This window comes from Onychomys torridus, chromosome 16 (genome assembly GCF_903995425.1).
Source record: "Onychomys torridus chromosome 16, mOncTor1.1, whole genome shotgun sequence".
Classification (NCBI taxonomy): Eukaryota; Metazoa; Chordata; class Mammalia; order Rodentia; family Cricetidae; genus Onychomys; species Onychomys torridus.
This window is the reverse complement of record NC_050458.1, coordinates 55245595-55257796: the sequence shown is the minus strand read 5'-3', so window position 1 is coordinate 55257796 and position 12202 is coordinate 55245595. Positions and strand designations below refer to the sequence as shown.

General features: G+C 38.5%; 1 protein-coding gene across 1 annotated transcript in view; it reads left to right on the top strand.

Annotated features, from left to right (window-relative positions):
- Nucleotides 1-6164, top strand: part of Cpne8 (copine 8) — a 185674-nt gene extending 179510 nt beyond the window's left edge. Inside the window, exon 20 of the mRNA XM_036208782.1 lies at nucleotides 3273-6164. Within this exon, the coding sequence (XP_036064675.1) occupies nucleotides 3273-3461 (189 nt within the window). The 3' untranslated portion in view covers nucleotides 3462-6164. The remainder of the gene's footprint in view (nucleotides 1-3272) is intronic.
- Nucleotides 6165-12202: the final 6038 nt, after the last annotated feature.

The following is a 12202-nucleotide window of genomic DNA, read 5'->3' as shown; positions in this document are numbered from 1 at the left end:
TATGGTAAACAGGTATATGTTAGAATTATAGAGGAAGAGGCTTTTGAAGAATGGGGCAAAAGAGATGATCTTCACTTCATCAAAATTACACCTGCTATTTAGTTTCCTATATTTTTAACTTGTTTTCTAAATTGGCAATTAACCAGGCAATTCCACATAGTTTATCTTGTAGTTAAAAGAGGTTTATTTCAGGGTAACTTATAACCAGTAAAGGAGCTGGTTATAGGATCCAGGAGAGGTGAGATGCAGTCCAGCATGGTTCTCTGGAGAACTCTGAAATGGTCTGCAATCCAGCATTCAGGATCATGAGGAGCCAAGGGAGTGAGCACATATGCATCTCAGGTATTAAGAGGTCCTGTCTCAGTCTCGTCTCAGGGGCAGTTCATAGGCAGGTGTGGCAGTTACCTGTGACCTCACTAGGGACAGTGTTTCAAGGTCAAAGCTGGAATGGCTACCCAGTACATCTCCCCCTTTTGTCTAAATTAGAAAGTTCTAAACTTATATAAAGCTATATACAAGAGGAATGATTATCAAATATTGTCCAGGAGGAATAAAGGATAATGATCTAGACAAGATAGAACTATAGCCAACAATAAAAACATCAAACAAGAGACACATAATAAAATACAGAGAAGTCTGGAGCAAATGGCACATTACAGAGATCATTCCAAAAGGTGCCCTATCATGAAGAACCTGAATCTAATATCTAATATGTTCTAGCTAAGATACAAGAAGATTGTAACTATAACTGTTAGTCTTCAATCCCATCAAAGACCTGAGAAGGAATATAATAATACCTGAGAAATGGGAGAATGACAAGTTTTTCAAGAGTAGACAGAGACAGCTGGCAGCCTGAACAGTCACCTAAAGTTTCTCAGCATTGTTGGTGCACTCAAATTAGGTACAGAACTCAAGTATCTGTCAGACCATTTTCAGAAGCAGGTATTTTGAAAGACTATCTTATCCTGTCTTGGCAGAGCTCAGTAGCCACTTTTCCTTGTATCCCGATCATTCAGAAGGGACAGTATTTGTAATGTCAGAAATCAAGGCAAGGGCAGGTCTTTGCCTTGAAGGTCATTTTGTTACAAGAAGAAGACAAACTTCCAAACAGAAATGTCTCAGAAGCCCAGCATTCTCTTGGGATCAGGTTGGTGCTGCCAGGAGCAATCGTGTCTCACATCAACAGAATTCTAACTTATCAAAACATTTAAGTGCAATTTTCTCTAGGTCTATGAAGTATTTGAAGATTACCTATCCATCTGACATCCGTTTCTGTAAATCTGGAGAACCTAACATAACTATAGAGATGACAAGCATAGGTGACCATAAATCTAAAAGTCTTATCTACCTAGATAACCTAAGGACTAAGGCTTCACAAAAACAAGGTAAACAGTCTGTAAGCAAATGTATGGTAAAAGGACAATGACTTCAAAAATTCTGACATTTACACAAAATAGCTAAAGCAGAAGTAGGAATGTATAGTGCAATATGCAATATGACAATAATCCTAATTATTTATCAATATACCAAATATCCTAAAGAGGTAGATTATAAATACAGTATGACAAATACAATTTTATATTTATATCAACATACAAACATTTAAAAAATACAGTTTTCCTTGTAGCAACTGGATTGTTTCAGTTGTACCAATAACAATTGGTTCCTAAAAGTCCATTTTAAATAATTGTTTCCATTAAAAGCAAGTTTTCAGAATAAGTTTGTAACAGTTACAATATGAAAACAGAATGTTCTTGGTCACTCTGAAAGAAAAACATTAATATAAACTTTCAAATCTTATATGCAGAAATTATTCTACATCCTAAATTAATGTCTTCCCTCTTCTTTTTTTTTTCTTCAAGACCAAAGGTTGATGTGCTCACAAAATATCTACATTAACAATTTCAATCATTTCCAAGTTGCTTCAAGAATCATCCCTTACAGAGAAACTGAACTGATATATCCAGCAGGACAGTGTTTACTTACTAAGTAACCGTTCCAAATGAGAATAGACCCAGACATCCTCTTGGCAGAGTACATGGTATAGACCTGATAAGGGATGCTGCATAATTGCTAGATAAAGGCAAGGCAACCATATTCAGATGCCAAAGTAGCTATAACATTTCAGTAGGAACGATTCCAACGTCTCACACTGAGATCTTTTGCTTTCACAAATAACAAATATATAACATCAACATAGGAGCACACTGCCTCTGCGTGCTGTAGTTCAGGCCTCCACCATAGGAACTGTGAGTTCAGTAGCCATGATTTGATGTTCTAGTAACAATTAAAAATAGTATGTTTAGGTCTCAGTAATCATGTATGCTATTTTCTGTGCTGAATGGTGTAAGATTTGTTCCTTGCTCTGCATTAGTTAACTTTCATATCAAAGCTGAACGAAACATGTGCTAACCCAGTGTTGACAGGAAAAACAAGCCCCATAAAGGTTAGATGCCCCTGGTGCTTGGCATCAGCTAGGAAGTGTCACAAAAGAGGACACAAGAGCATCAAGGAAAAGAGTTCCATCCCTCTTGTTGAACACACATTATGAAGATGTGGTCACTGTAAAAGCCAACTGTAGTGACAAATATATTTTAAAGACAGGATTTCTATGTATTCATAGTACTGCTCCTCTGAGCATTTTTGATTCTCCTTGTTGCCATGACAAAATTCCCAGACAGAAAGCAAGTTTGGGAAGGAAAGAGTTTATTTGGCTTATACTTTCAGATCACTTCCATCACTGGTGGAAGTCAGGCCAAGAATCCAAGCAAGCATCCAAAGCAGAACATATGCTAGGATACTGCTTGCTGGCTCAGTGTCTGACTCACTTAGCTAGCTTTCTGATACAGCCTAGGAATAGTACTGCCCATAGTGGGAGGGGTCCTCCCACGTCAACTATCAATCAAAACATTCCTTTACAGACATGTCCAAGGGGCCAGTCTTATTTGGGCAATGCCTCATGGGAGACTCCCTCAGATGGTATTAGGTTGAATAAGGTTGACAGAAGAAGCTAGCTAGGATACTCCTATATTCAGTTGTTTGAATGTAAGCTATGCATAGTAAATGTGCACCTGAAATCTCAATGCTGTTTGAGGCAGGAGTATCATGAGTTTGAGGCCATATTAGCCTACATAGTGAGATCCTGTCTCAAAAACTATCCATGAAAGTGAAAGGTTAAACAAAAACAAAGACACACCTATTTATATGTCCTCATTTTGTGTCTGTTAGGTAGATAGCTGAAGATTGTAAAGTAATTTTTCTCTTTGTTCTAGTTTGTGCCATTCAGGGATTATATGGACAGAAGTGGAAACCACATATTGAGCATGGCTAGATTGGCCAAAGATGTCTTAGCTGAGATTCCCGAGCAGTTCCTCTCCTACATGAGAGCCAGAGGAATCAAGCCATCACCAGCGCCTCCCCCATACACCCCGCCTACACACGTGCTGCAGACTCAAATATGACTCGTCCAGATGCTGATGCTGTTCATCACACGTCAGTCAGAACTGCTGAGCCTATGCGTTGCACCTGGTGCTCTGCTATGAACCAGGGAATGAGACACTTTCTCAGTTTGGTTTCAGCAGTCCTTGGTAATGTGCTTTCTTGGATCCAAAATTAATTTTCTTCCTAAACCAAAACTGTAAATATGGTGGTTGCATGAGCAACAGGAAAATCGTTTAAATGCTTGAAGCAAAGTAGAGATGTCTTCTCTAATTTTCAAATATTTTTGTTTTGTTATCAACAGAATAGTGAATTTCCAATGTATGATTGGGAAAAAGCACAAGCTACATTTTTAACACAAATATTGTCCTTGACTGCTATATATATATATATATACACATGGGACAGCAGTCTCTGTATCAATGTTTACATGTTACTACTTTTTAAATTTCAATACTTTTATAACTGTTCTTAAGAATGAGTTTTGAATATTGAATCCTTTGTCTTCTAAATTGCAATAGTTATAATCACAAGAGCAATATCTCTTTGAATGACTGTCTGGACACGCATGGTGTGAATGAGGGAAAAGTAGGAGGAAGAGAAATCTGTTTAGTAATTAAAATCTGTCCTCAGTTTTGGCCCATAATGGAGTTTAAACATAAGCAGATGTGACTCTGTAAGGACGTGCACATTTCACGGACTTTGGGTTTAAAATTAGACTGCAGTATACCTGTGTTGTAATGCTAAGCAGGAACAATGGAAAGGCAAACACAGTAAACTGTAAATGCACAGAATATACTTTGTATAAAAACCACCATCATTATAATGCCATTGAACAAGTAAAACCAAGACTGTAACTCGGAACCATGTAGCAGGTATTTTGAACTTGGTATTCAGTTGTATCCTGTCTAGATACTTTAATTCAAAGGGATACTGGCTCTCTTGCTTGGGGTTTCCTGTTCTCACCATTCCACTTTGCCACACGGGTTGCACAGGCTGGAGTCTCTTGTGAATTCTCAGTTCAATGTACACAGCCCTGTGACTTAGCACATAACCCATGTGTGAAATAAACTCGTTTCTGTCCCCTGGTTGTGAAAGAATCCATCCCTGTCCCCTGGCTTGCCTGCTCACAATCAATTCTACATGGTTTTCATTGTACAGTTTTTATACGAATTACAGTTTTGTGAAGTTATGTCTAAATTTCTTTAGAACAAATGGCCTTAAATTCTCACAGAATTCCTGGAAATGATTGTGAATTGCCTTCAACATACAGAAATGTGTATTTATGTATTGTTCTTTTGTGTCGACGGTGTGACCGCTTTATGACCTCTCTGCCTCCCCCTCTTTGCTACCTGGACTGTTCCTAATGTCGGTCCTCCTGTCACAACTTGATGTATAGTGACTTTTATAAGCATGAAACTGTTTTACTGGAAACATGCATAATCCTCACAGCTAACAAAATCACAGTTACCTAACTGTGGTGCGAATTGTCCATTTTTAAGTACATATTAAAAAAACCTTTAAAAGGATAACTGTGTTCTGTGCATTTTGTGGTAATGATGGAGCCTCATAATTTTCTTTGCTGATCTTAGAGATGTATACCAGTCTATTTTTATTAGCCTACAGATTTATTAAAATTTAACTCTATTCTTCAGTCCAAAAGACAAAAGTAAATAAGATCAATATTCATTCCCTCTTGTTAAACATTCAGTTATTTTCCTTGTATTGACAAGCAAAACACTCCTGTCTAGACGATAGTGCATTCATATAGAGCAGGACTGCATTCCGGGCATCAAATGGCCTCTGGGATGCATCATTATTGTGGCTGAGAAGAATAGTTGGGAAAATACATAGCCTTAGGTATCTATGTAAGATTGGGAAAGTCTTGTCTCCACATTAAGAGTGAAGATTGCATAAATAATAGGATGCAGTGACTCATACAACGTTGGGCTCATGCTCACAGTCTTTTTTGAGTTGCTAGTAGGTATGGTACAGCAGGAAATCCCAGGAACATACTGCATAGATTCAAGCACAATTCAACAGCTGCATGGACAAATGCGCAGCAAGGCCATGCACACCTCAGGTAAGAAGCTTCATGAGGGTGTGCACTGAGAGAAGAGTGACAGAACCAAGTCACCAAACTAGACCTGGAGTGAATGCCATGGGAATTCCCATGGCTCAGAGTGCCATCCTCTTCTAATCTTATCCCCTCCCTCTCTGATGAAAGCCTTTAAACACCATTTCATCTTTATCTGTCAGGCTTCTGTCCCATCATTTACAACATCCAGGCTTAACAAGTTATGAGCCAACAATATCCACTGCTTCCACAGGAGTATTAAAACTACACAGACCTGTGTTTCATTTCTCTTACCCATCCAGTTGGTATGAGGTCTCAACCATAGTGCTATACTCAGTAATTGACTTGTATCATGGATAAACTACTTCCTAAAACATCTTGTTTCCCTTTCCTTAGAGAATAAGGCTTGAATAGCACCTGAGTAGAGATGAAGTTTTAAGGATCCCAACTTTATTGTGCAGCTTGCTAGAATGAGAGAACACTGTATGTCCTAATCTCAACTTTTAACCCTCTCTTTCAGTGTGTAATACAAAGATAAAACGAGGTAGGTGCAGAGAGGTCAGGACCTTCAATCTTGGTTCACAACCTATTTGTTCTTCATACATAATTGAGAATATTAGTTGGATTGTGCATTATTCTTTAATGTTGTAAAGGGTTAAATTATAACATGTATTTGCATATCTATTTGTCTTTGTTTTTATAATTCACAATTCTATGTAGCCTCCATAAAAATAAAACAATGAGAATTGAAAATTCTGGTAATACCAATATTTGATTTTATAATGGGGACAAGAAAACAAAACAACTAAAAAAAAGAAAGAAAAGGAAGAAGGAAGGAAGAAAAGAAAGAAAAAGGAAAGAAAGAAAGAAGGAAGGAAGGAAGGAAGGAAAGAAGGAAGGAAAGAAGGAAGGAAGGAAGGAAGGAAGGAAGGAAGGAAGGAAGGAAGGAAGAAAAAAAACCAACAACAACAAAAAATTCAATTCTCTAACAGCAATTCCCTGAAAGAGAATTGCCTGACCTTGATTCAGGGAACCTCGAATCTCACAGTTTCTGGAAAAGTTGTCTATCTTGACATTTGTCTCAGTTTCAGTTGGATTGTGCAGCACTGAATGTGAGTGACCATGCGTAGGGTTTGTATGAAGATGCCAGCTTCTGAAGGAGTTCAGTCCAAACCCTGAGCACCATCATTTTGCTCAGTATCCCTGGGACCTGTCATCAGCTTAGCCATAAAGAGACTTCTCACAAAAATGAGGCTATTTCTCAGAAGACCTACCACTGCCAACCCAGCTGTTGAAGAGCCTGATTTTGCCCTACCAGCCTGTGGTCTTTTCACTGTTGCCCTGTGTTATTTATATCCCCTACAAAAGAGTAATAAGAGATTCATTCAAAACTCTTTCCTAGTCAAGACAGTTGAGTCAAAGACCACATTGGTTTCCCGTCAGTGTCAGTGTGTGTGGTTTAATGAGGAGAAGCTTGGAAGAGAGAACTCTACATGTGGACAGCTTCCTATACAAAGCATGTCATTGGTGTGAGACCTGTGACTTGCAGAAATGCACCCACGAATCACATTGGGTAGTGAGGCATCTGGAGTAGTTGGGCCGCCAGCATTTTCACTGAGTTAACCCACAATGTCTTGCTCATATTCCCATCAGCAAGTAAGGCTACTTTGTCTTCTTTCCTATTTGTATTCCTTTTATTGCCTTTGCTTGTCTTACACTCTAGCTAAGTCCTCAAGTGCTACCATTCATGAATGGAGGAAGTGGACATCCTTGTTTTGATCTTGATTTCAGTGGATATGTTTCAGATTCTCTATTTAGTAAGATATTGGCTGCTGACTTGCTGTATTTTGTCTTTATTATGTTGAGGTGTATCCTCTGCATCTCTAGATTCTCTAGGACTGTGATATGTGTGTGTATGTGTGTGTGTGTGTGTGTGTAGGCATGTATGTTTGGTGATTGAATTTGTTTATTTTAGGTGTATGGGTGTTTTGTCTGCATGTATGTCTGTGCACCAGGTACATATCTTGTGCCAAAGATGAACAGAAAAGGGTGTTGTGTCCTCTAGGACTAGCTTTACAAATTGTTGTGAGCCACCATGTAGGTTTTAGGAATCAAATATGGGTCCACTGAAGAAGGGCCCATGCTCTTAACTGCTGAGCCATCTCTCTGGGCTCAGAATGTAGATGTTTAGAGTATGTTCTTAACTCACTGAATTTCCTCAGTGTCTACTGTAATGTGTTCCCTTTCATCTCTGTAGTATTGAGTCCTTTATCTCTTTCTTTTTTTAAGGTTCCATAAGATACTGAGGGAAAAAAAAAATGTGTTCTTTAGCGTTTGAGTAGAATGTTCTGTAGCTGTCTGTTAGATCCTTCTGATTTATGATCTTATTTAACTCTAGAGTTTCCCTATTTAACTTTTGTCTGAATGGCTTATCTAGTTGTAACAGTGAATCTTTGAAGTCACCCTCTGTCACTGTTTGGGGTCAATCTGTGGTTTGAGGTCTAGTAGAACCTCTTTGATGAACTGGGGTTCCCTGTGTTTGGTGCATACATGTTTCAGATTGTGGTATCCTCTAGGAACTGGAGGACCCTGTGTTTGGTGCACACATGTTTCAGATTGTAGTATCCTCTAGGAACTGGAGTGCCCTATGTTCGGTGCATACATGTTTCAGATTGTAGTGTCCTCTAGGTGAAATTCTCCTCTAACAAACATGAAATGCCCTTTATCTCTTCTGTTTAGTTCCAGTTTGAAGTCAGATATCAGCACAAATGCATGTGCTTGTAGTACTTTTTCTCATAGGCACTTTTTCATAAATACTTTTTGTCTTAATGTAGTATCTTGTCTTTGATGGTTATATGTGTTTCTTACAAAAAGATAGAACTTTTTTTCTAATCCAGTCTGTTAGCCTGAGTCTCTCTATTGGGGGAATTGAGACCATTAATGTTTGGTTATTTTTGAATGATATATATGACCTGCTATTATTTTGTCATTATTGTCCTGCTGTTTTCTGAGACATCCTTTGATTAATTATTCTGGAATTATTGGTTCTTTGGTTCTCTTGAATGAGTTTAATGATGTCTTCACACTGAAGTATTTCTTTCTTTATCACCTTACCTTAATGGTCATAAATTTCAACATATTTTTATCACAGAAAGTTTCTCTTTCTAATTCAATGATTTTTCAAAGGATACAGATTATATCACTTTGTCTCAGGACACATGTTTGACTTTCTACAACATGTCCAGGGACATAGGTTCAGTTACAATTATTAAATATAGATAGAACAGATTTTGTTTTCATCATAGTCCCATAACCCTATTTCAAAGAATCTGTAGACTATTGTTAGGGCAAGAATATCTAGTATATAACATTCTGTTTCCAGGCTGACAGCATTTGTGGTTTCAAAGAGCCTGGTGAATAGAAAATATCTGAGCAGGTTCAGGTGAGTGATCATGCCCTGAATAGTGCACCATCAATCCTTAGAGTACAAAGTGCTATTCATTAATCAGCCTGTCACTCAACTTCTAATTTTCTAGGGCCATACCCTACATAACCCGCAATTTAGTATGTTACTTATTCAGCAAATTCTAAGCATAACGTAAGAGGAAGCCTCTGATCTGTTGCCAAGTTTCCTGATTATTTGGAGCTTGAGGTTCAGGGGGTGTCATATGTTTGTCAAACATCATACTGGAAAGGTGTAAGGAAAACTGGTTCTGGGGTTCCTACTTGGGGTGTTGCTCATAAGATAACAATTGATTCCTAGGTAGGATAGGGAGGCTGGTGAATAGGCAGGCAAACAGTCTCCTTTAAGTTTATATTGTACTAACTATCCTGATTGCTTAGGGGTGGGTGTACCAAGAAGATCCTGGAGGTGTGGCCTCATAAAAAAAAGTTTCTAGCATCTTTGTGCTTACCACAATCTTCAAGGCATAAGGAAGATTTCTGAATAGGGCCAGATCACATGATCTCCCTAAAAGCAGGAGTAAAAAGTTCAGGACTTTCCCAAAGAGACTCAGATATAATTTTCCCAGGGAAAGATATTAAATAAATTATAATGTAGAAAGCTTCCCAAACATGCAACATGTAGCAACCCAAAACCAAACGTGAGAGACAAGAGGACAGCTATTGTAGCATTCTGCTCAGCTCTGCTGGAGCTGTGACAAACAGCTGTGCTGGCTTCATGGCTCTCAGTGTTTCCAGTGGATATGGCTGTGCCAAATGGGGGCTTGTGTCCACTTCACCTCTCAGCATTGGGACCCCATCTGACTTAGACCTGTGCAGGCCTTGTACATGCTACACAGTCTCTGTGATTTACATGAACATCAGTCCTGTTATGTCTGGATGTTTTATGGTGTCTTTTATCCCCACTGACTCCTAAAATCTTTCTGCCTCCTCTTCCACTTAGTTCCCTATTTCCCAGAAGGGTTTGATGGACACATCCCATTTAGGAATTAGTGTCCTGAGGTCTTTTACTCACTGCACATTGTCCAGTTGTGGGTCTCTGGTTTTGTTCTGATCTACTGCAGGAGGAAGCTTCCCTGATGATGGCTGAACAAGACCTGATCTATGAGTATAGCAGAATGTCCTTAGAAGTCATTTCATTGATACAGTACTATTTTGTTTTCCCATAGATCCATGGACTATCTAGTTTCAGGTTCTTGGTCACCCAAGCAGTGTCAGGCACGGGTTCCATCTCATGGAGTAGGCCTTAAATTCAATCAGATACTGGTATTGATACTCACAACTTTTGTCCCATTATTGAACCAGTGTATGTTATAGACATGTCACCAATATATAAAATGGGAGATTTTGTAGCTGAGTTGGTGTTTACCCTTCTACTCTGGAAGCATGCAGAATATCTTACAGTACCATGAATACTAGTCTGTAGGAGTGAGAGTCCCTTGACTTCTCCATGCTCAATAGGATATGTATTGTCTTCAGCAATGGGGTCTTACTATAACTTTGTGGAGAGCAACCAATAGCATGGGTTGTTGGGAATATTTATGGGCCTCTTTCACCAATACCTTAATTAAATATAACCCATTCTTAGCACTGGAGTTTTCATTTGGTGGTGAGAGATGTCTAGTTGGGGCTCTGTCTCTTTCATTATTTGATGATTCCACTTACAAGACAACTACAATTAAAAGCATTAAGTACAACTTTTCAATCTTTAAAAGCTATTTAAATTTTACTGCACTTAAAGTTAATAAAATTACTTCCTTACTACTGTCAGTGATAGGAAGAAATAAATTCTGTACTTGGGGTTTGGCTAACTTTAGATGACTTAGAGTTCTGGGTGTGGTCATGAGAAGACACAGCAACCATCACAGAAGAGACTTATTTTCCTTTGTTCAGAGCCAGCATCTACATTATTAAATCTATTTTATCAGTTGGCTCTTTACACTGATCACCATATGGAAGCTTGAAAGATGAATAAGTATAAGTGGTTTTAATTTTTCATTCATTTCATGAGGACAGTTTGGCATTTTATACCAATGATTTGAAATCTAAATCCAAAGAATTATTTATTGTGTTGGGTGTCTTTGTAGGCTGATGACAAAATTCCTACAAGGTTCAGGAAGAGAGTGGCATATCAACATGCCATGCATGCATCGAGAGTCAAGGACCTGGATTTCCATCTCCTTCTACAAATGTTATCCATTTAATGTGATATTTTCAAGGATTCTTAAAGCATTCTTCTGTTGGGCTCTCAAGGACAGATTTTGCATTCCCCGAAGCCTGCCTCCTTTTAGTTAGATGGGGTTATTGGATAAACTTGAGTCCTTAGCTATGAAAAGCACCTTCTGAGGGTTTGGACAAGTGGAAAATCTTGGCTTCTCATTTACAAAATCAACTGTGTATCAGCACCATTTTTTTCATATCTAAACTCAGAGGATACATGACAGATGGGGAAAGGTCTTTGAGTTTACGTGCAAGTGTCTTCATACTTCTGACATTCACAAAGAAGGCCACTGGACACAATTCCTAGTGATCTTGTGGATAATTCACAAGATGCTTTCTCTCTATTCAAGGACTGAAAAAAACAAAAAACAAAACAAAACAGTCTTCTGAAAACGAACAAGTCAGATTGATGGATTATATATCTTCCTTTCCCCAAATGATCATCAAACTTATCCAGATCCCTTGTGATGAGGATTCACAGCTCCTCTGTAGGGTCTTGCACATACTAACCTAATGATCCCTTTATCTAACCCTTTTACTTTGGTAATCATTCCATTGACTTCTTGCCTCCATTGAACTGTAGCAGGCTTTCTCTGGGACCACCAGTCAGCTCTCAAATAAAGACACAGAAACTTATTATTAACTATGAATGATCAGCTTCAGCCTAGGCTTGTTCCACTAGCTCTTGTAACTTATTTTAACTTGTTTATCTTCATCTACATTTTGCCTCATGGCTTTTTACCTTTCTTTCATTTTGTATGTCCTATTTTTACTGCTTCCTCCATGTCTGGATGGTTGGTAGCTGTCTCGCTGGCTGGCACCAGTGTCTTTCTCTCTTTCTCCTTCATTCTCATCTCTCTTCTCTCAAGCCTAGATTCCTCTTACTACCTATCCTCTCTGCTCACCTGCCCTACCTATCCCTCTACTGCCTAGCTATTGGCTATTCAGCATTTAAATTAGACCAATCAGTTGCTTTAGGCAGGCAAAATAACACATCTTTTGTTA